This window comes from Populus nigra, chromosome 7 (genome assembly GCF_951802175.1).
Source record: "Populus nigra chromosome 7, ddPopNigr1.1, whole genome shotgun sequence".
Classification (NCBI taxonomy): Eukaryota; Viridiplantae; Streptophyta; class Magnoliopsida; order Malpighiales; family Salicaceae; genus Populus; species Populus nigra.
In genome coordinates, this window is record NC_084858.1 from 6,079,080 (window position 1) to 6,085,397 (window position 6,318).

At 35.2% G+C, this 6,318-nt stretch overlaps 1 protein-coding gene across 1 annotated transcript; it reads left to right on the forward strand.

Moving 5' to 3' along the window:
- The first annotated feature begins 1,239 nt into the window (after window positions 1–1,239).
- Window positions 1,240–2,586, forward strand: LOC133698293 (protein SHORT INTERNODES-like). The gene is made up of 2 exons (XM_062121167.1): window positions 1,240–1,674; window positions 1,965–2,586. The coding sequence occupies exons 1-2, from the start codon at window positions 1,419–1,421 to the stop codon at window positions 2,321–2,323; spliced, it is 615 nt and encodes a 204-aa protein (XP_061977151.1). The 5' UTR covers window positions 1,240–1,418; the 3' UTR covers window positions 2,324–2,586.
- The last annotated feature ends 3,732 nt before the right edge of the window (window positions 2,587–6,318 follow it).

The window sequence follows — 6,318 nt, forward strand, 5'->3', positions numbered from 1 at the left end:
ATTCTGTAGGTGATGAAAATTCATTGCAATTCAAGGAGATATATAGGGATCGAAATAAACGTGACACATTGTAGAAATCAATTGATGTTTTTCAAATCATAGGGTTTAAATTGACAAATCCCGCATGAAACCATGAGGATATATATCCGCTGCCATTAAACACAACCTTTGCTAGCGAGGACCCATCACGGAAACGCAAAGATTGTGATCATAAATGTTCTTGGCTTCTTGCAAGCTTAACAGAGGTCGTTTTTCTTCCCTTTTGATATAATTGATAAGGCAGCCATCCTCTGACGGGGCGATGATGTGTTTGACGCAGGCTCTGAAAGTGATTAGCTTAGGGTAAATACCATAAAGGGAGCCTCTTGACTGACAATAATTAAACAAAAGCCGTACAGACGGTACACAAGATAGAGGAGGGGGAGGAGGAGGAAAGACCGTCGCGGTTTAACCTGGTGTGTGCGTGTGTTTGGCTTTGTAACGGCAGCTTGGTCCCTTTTAAGTGCAAGGACGAGTAAGTGATAGCGCTGTCAGTCGGGAGGCACACTTTTTTAAACATCATAGATATTGTTGGGGATACTCAAATATTGAATCATCAAATCCTTACTGTTTTTGCATAATGATATATATGTCTGTAGCCAAGTGCCAAACAAGCTCCATCCATTACAAAAACCATCCCTATCATGGCCACAAAGAGCCAAACTGATCAAGTCATGTGAGACGATGGAGGGTAAAAAACATTTTCTCATAGCCCTTCAAACGAATACCCCACAATCTGGCAGTACTAATTTGTATTCAAAGCATGCATTAGCCAGCCCAGTACTCCAATCAAATCAGGTATAGTTAACTCAATTGTTAAAATGATGAGACAAGTCCCTTCTTTTCTTAATCTGTCTCTTTAATTTATTATTATTTGGTTACATGTTTCTTTATTTATTAATCAGTAGCGGTACCATGCCTATTCTTTATTTGCTACTAGTGCTAGCTCACTGGGTAACGGCTGGGAGAATGAATGGGTTTTGAATACTTGAAGCACTGATGATCGATGGTTTTATGGCGGCTACCATTCATCCTATTTGGTAACTCTTTCATTTATGAGCACTTAATTTACCAAAACAATGATTCTTAAGCATTACTAGTTCGAGTAGTATCTGCAAAAGCTGAAGAATCCTACAATTCTCACGAACTAAGCATGGTCATGAACAAAAAATAAGAAACCAAATGATTTGAACCCACCAACCCAAAACTACAATCCATTACCACCATCAAAACAAGATCACCTTCCCAAAGAAAATCCCTGTTGAATCAGTCTGGTACTGTAGAAAGGTTGAACAAGGATAAGTAGGAGCTGAAAAGAAGGGAATTCAACAGTGAGGAATGGTGGGGCTTTTCTTTTGTGATGAATAGTGGTGGTGGTGATGATGATGATGAGACAAGGAAGTAATTTGGGGGGCTCAAGGTGTCAAGAATGTGGAAACCAAGCTAAGAAAGACTGTGTTTACATGAGATGCAGAACATGCTGTAACAGTAAAGGATTTCAGTGTCAAACACATGTTAAGAGCACTTGGGTTCCCGCTTGTAGGCGGCGACAGAGGGCTCAAAATCTTTTGCCTCGTCAACAGCAGCAGCTTCAAGGACACAACCCTAAAAGGCCCAGAGAAAATCCCTCAACAGGTACTGTTACAGTTCCTTTAGATCTATTCTGTACTATTTAGATATTGTCAAGAAAAAACTCAAGAAAACCATATCACTTGCTTGATATGTATGTGATGAACATAGTAATCCTAGTAGGTATGTAGTACTACTCTTTATTCTATTCTACTGTCAAGGGTGTAGCTATGACAAAGAGCATATTGCATATCCATATACATGATTCTCCTTATCATTCATCACGAAGTTTATCTTTGTTTTAACGATTTGCTTATTTTTAAGAGTTTTAATGGTGTATATTGGGTCTTTTTTAGGTTTAGAAATCGAGAATTTTCCTGCTGAAGTGAACTCAACAGTCACATTTCGTTGCTTTAGAGTGAGCTCCATTGATGAATCAGTTGATCAATTTGCATATCAAACGAGTGTTAATATAGGAGGCCGTGTTTTCAAGGGAATTCTCTACGATCAAGGTCCTCATGAAAGTCGTTATTACTTTGGTGAAAGCTCTTCCAGACAACTTCAAGAGCCTAATCTCCCAAGTGCAGATGCCCTAACTCCTGGCGCTTTAGCTTCAACTTCAGGTGCTGCAGAATCTCTTGCACACCCTTCATATCCGTTTCCCCTTACTGCTTCCATGTCCGGTACGCAACTTTTCCTGCACCCAAAATCTTAGGGCTCATCAGTCTTAATTTTTGTAGTTATCAAAAAGAAGGGAATTAAAATGTTAAAAGGATCGATCCCCAACTTTTTTTGTCAATCATAAATTGGATTTTCCTCTCCTCTATATTACAATAAATATCGCCACATATTCGTGGTTGTGGTTCTTCCTATGAGTATCCATTGAACTAGAAATGAATAACTGGAGATTTTGTTCTTTGTTCAAATCTTAATATTTATACATATAATTTAATGTTCAATTAGTCTCAAATATTTTAAATGTGGCATGCTCCTGCAGACTGATTTTTCAGTTTGTCTTCTTATTGATATCCTTGTTGCTTTTTATCTTCTGAGCCCAGGTTTAATGTTTCTTCGATCTCCCTAAATTGTTGTTTATGAACTTCGAAGCTACCTTTTCCAGTTTATCCGTTTCTTTGCCGGCCTTAAGCTGGACTGTATCTGCTTCTTTGTGTGTTTAGTGAGAAGCTACGAAGATTTTAGTAATTAAGATAGCTTTTACAGGTTTATATATTATAGTTGTTTCACCAATGCATGTGCATCAAAGCCAAAATATTCAGGAAGACACAAACACCCACTACAAAGCATGTGTCTGATCTTAACAGGATATTGTCTGATCTTAACGGGATATTGTCTTTGTGTGTCACGGTAATATAGATCTTGAGTGAAAAATGCACTTCTAGTTTAGTTCTCATTGCATTCTTTTGTTCTCTGGGAGGGGGAGGAGGGAATCAGAATCACACTCGCACTACAAAGCATAAGCTAAACCCTAAAGTTGGATACTTAATGGTTTAAACCAGAAAAAAAAAGGAGAGAGAGATTTGGTAGGCATCTTTGGGAGATTTTGGAGATGATGACTTTATCTGAAAGCGCTACATAAACCTCTTGCTTAGGTAGGTTTTCTAATGTTAGCTGAAGAGACAAACATACTAATTAATAAACAAAGGGAAAAGATTGATACTCTCAGAGACACAGCCAGTCGAATATGTCCCTTGTACTTGGAGATGGAACCATGGTACAAGAGTCGTTGTGGAACAGCTAGGTATTGAGTGAAGATGCTGCGCCTAACTCAGAAATTTTTAAGTGGATTCTCATTCAGAAAGGTAGAAAAGAAAGTTTTAAAGATCCTTTGCTTGTAAAAGATCAAATGACTTCTCGTGGAAGATAGACAACAATTTGGATGGGACAAAAGACACAAGAGTGGTTCAACCAATTATTTTTTTATGTGAATAGATTATGAGGGCGTTTATTAGTTTTATAACAGTTGTGTTTTAGATTGTTTTTTCTCCGGAAACTATTAAAATAATATTTATTTATATTTTATATTTTATTTTTACATAAACGATTCAAAAATATTTAAAAAATTAATTAAATTTTAATAAAAAAAACATATTAAAATTCACTCCCATGCATCAACCTTTACCCACAGCATGATCTGCATGCCTTGAGAAACCTCACAAGCATCCCCTATTCATGTTGCTCACCTAGAAGATTTATGCACCGATCCTTTACTTTATTAATTAAATAGAAGATGGGACTTCTATTTTATTACTAGTTTGGTAGTGCAAAGATGTAAAGTACTTTTTTTGTTTTGTTAGGCATATTTTGTGATGGTAATGTGTCTCTGGGGGCAGGAGGCTGTTTCCTGCTGTCTCAAACTGCTCTGAAATTCTTTTCTTTTTCTTAGAGGCAAATCAAATCTCATCAAAAAACGAGACCCTGTGCATGACAAGAGCTCAGAACTAGAACACTTTCATCTATATTCTAGTAGAGACAAAGCTAGGGAGCCTAATTTATGAGCTAGCTAGCTAGACTGTTAAGAGTTTCGATGCTTGAACTTGCATCATTCTGGTAATTGTTAATTTTCCCTTGAGACAGTACTAAACTCAAACTATTGGTGAAGATCGCCATTGGATGCAAGGAGAACAAGCATGAGAGCACTTGTATTGTTCATGATACTAGATATTAATTAGGTCATTGCAAAACTATAATTATATGTAATAATGAAAAAAAAGGAGAAATTAGGGATGTTTTGATGCTTCGGCTTAAATGCTATACAATCTTTCTGATGATAAGCATGAATGCATGCGGTTGATAAGCATGAATTACCAAGATCATGCATGATTGTCTTCTATAGCTATGATTAATTAACAGCAAATCAACCAGTGCTAGAAGCATAAAATTAATCAAAAATAATAATTACAGTTTTATTTATATTCTTAAGCATCATAGGAAACCCCTCTCATGTTTTTTTTTAGATATATGAATCCAACTATCTGTGATTATTTATTTGGATAAAAGTCTAGATGATCATTCCGGGCTATTATATGCCTATATGTTCCTAAGCTGCATAAATTAACGGGTGCTGTTCCATGCCTATGCTTGTCAAATTCAATACATATATTATTTTAGAACTCAATCCTTCACTCAATGTCAGTATTTTATTACCCTACACAGCAACTTTTAGTACTATATATATAAAATACTTTTAGTACTATACCCGAGCAGTTAGCTGGTGTGCGTATATATTAAATGGAGAGCCAAAATGTCTCCTGCATGAAAAGATGGTGTTTTTCTATTATTTCTACGTAACTACATGTATTATTGCAGCCATGGCATAATAGACAAGAGAGGTAAGCGGTAGATTTCAATCTTTTCTTTGCGGATGAAGTTGCAGGATCACTGAATAACTAGAATGCTTGCAAAACTTGTAAAAAAAAAAACACGATTGAAATTAACAGATTAAACTGTATTGCAATTTATATATTATTATTTTTCTGGTTCTTGTATTTCGAAGATCATTCAGGTTCTTACTGGCCATGGTAAGGATGGCTTACATCTGGATGTAAATTTGAATGTAACGTATAGTACTGTACATTTCATGGCAGGCAATCTTCAGTTCTGTATCGTGTGTTTAATCTAGTATGGAGATTAATTAATCTGCTAATTAGTTTATGTACCAACGACATCATCGATCTAGGCATCTATAATTTCTTGTCCTAGTTTACTTCTTTCTTGGGTGCAGATTAATACTCTGATTGTCTCTTAATTATATCCACTTATGTGACCAATTCCTCCTGCAAATTAAGCTTATGTGATCCATGTATATTAGAACCAGAAAATCATTGCTAAATATGGCTCTTTCATTGATGAAATTAATCAATCATTCTGTGTTTTGGTTTGTTATGCTATGGGTCTTGTGGTTATAAAAGCAAGAGCCTGGGATTCAGAAGTCATAGCCTATCCATTGGGCCTCTCCTTTTAAGATTTTATTAAGGTCCTGTTATTTGTCTTTTAAAAATATTTTTGAAAATATTTGATTTTTTTTTATTTATTTTAAATTAATATTTTTTTGTATTTTTATATTATTTTGATACGCTGATATTAAAATAATTTTAAAAAAATAAAAAAATATATTATTTTTATATATTTTTAAATAAAAAACATTTTAAAAAATAATCATAACCATGTTTCTAAACACGTTCTTAAAACAAACCCATAAAGACCAAGATAATTTGGCGCGAAAATCACCTCCATTCCCAGTGAAATCAACCCAGAAGAAATTCTTGTATCTTCCCTCCATGCCTAAACAGTTTCTAGCTCTGCATTAATGGCTTTCGACTCCTCTTCAGGGAGCCCATCATCACCTAATGAACTCGTGTCCAGCCCAATCAGCAACACATACTGTTCTCCGGCCACTCCAACCCAGTGCAGACATCGATACACCATACCGCTCCCTTTTAATTACTCATTCAACCAACCAATAACGCTTTGCCATCTCATAATCAACCCCACCATCACGTTTCCGAAAACCAAAGTTTATAAATATATATATATAGAGAGTAGTGTATAAATATGTTTAGTTTATGTAATAATATTGTAATTTAAAAATAATTAGTATGGATTGATAGTTTATCATTATAAAGGTATGCTAAATAAAATAAAAAGATTATACATATTTAAATCTATAAACCCAAGACAAATATGTTTAAA

What these genes read in the sequence shown, in the direction of transcription:
- LOC133698293 (XM_062121167.1), top strand. Translation starts at nt 1,419, where the DNA reads ATGATGATGATGAGACAAGGAAGTAATTTGGGGGGCTCAAGGTGTCAA. An exon ending in CAGAGAAAATCCCTCAACAG is followed by an intron (nt 1,675 to 1,964) that starts GTACTGTTACAG and finishes GGTCTTTTTTAG; the next exon opens with GTTTAGAAATCGAGAATTTT.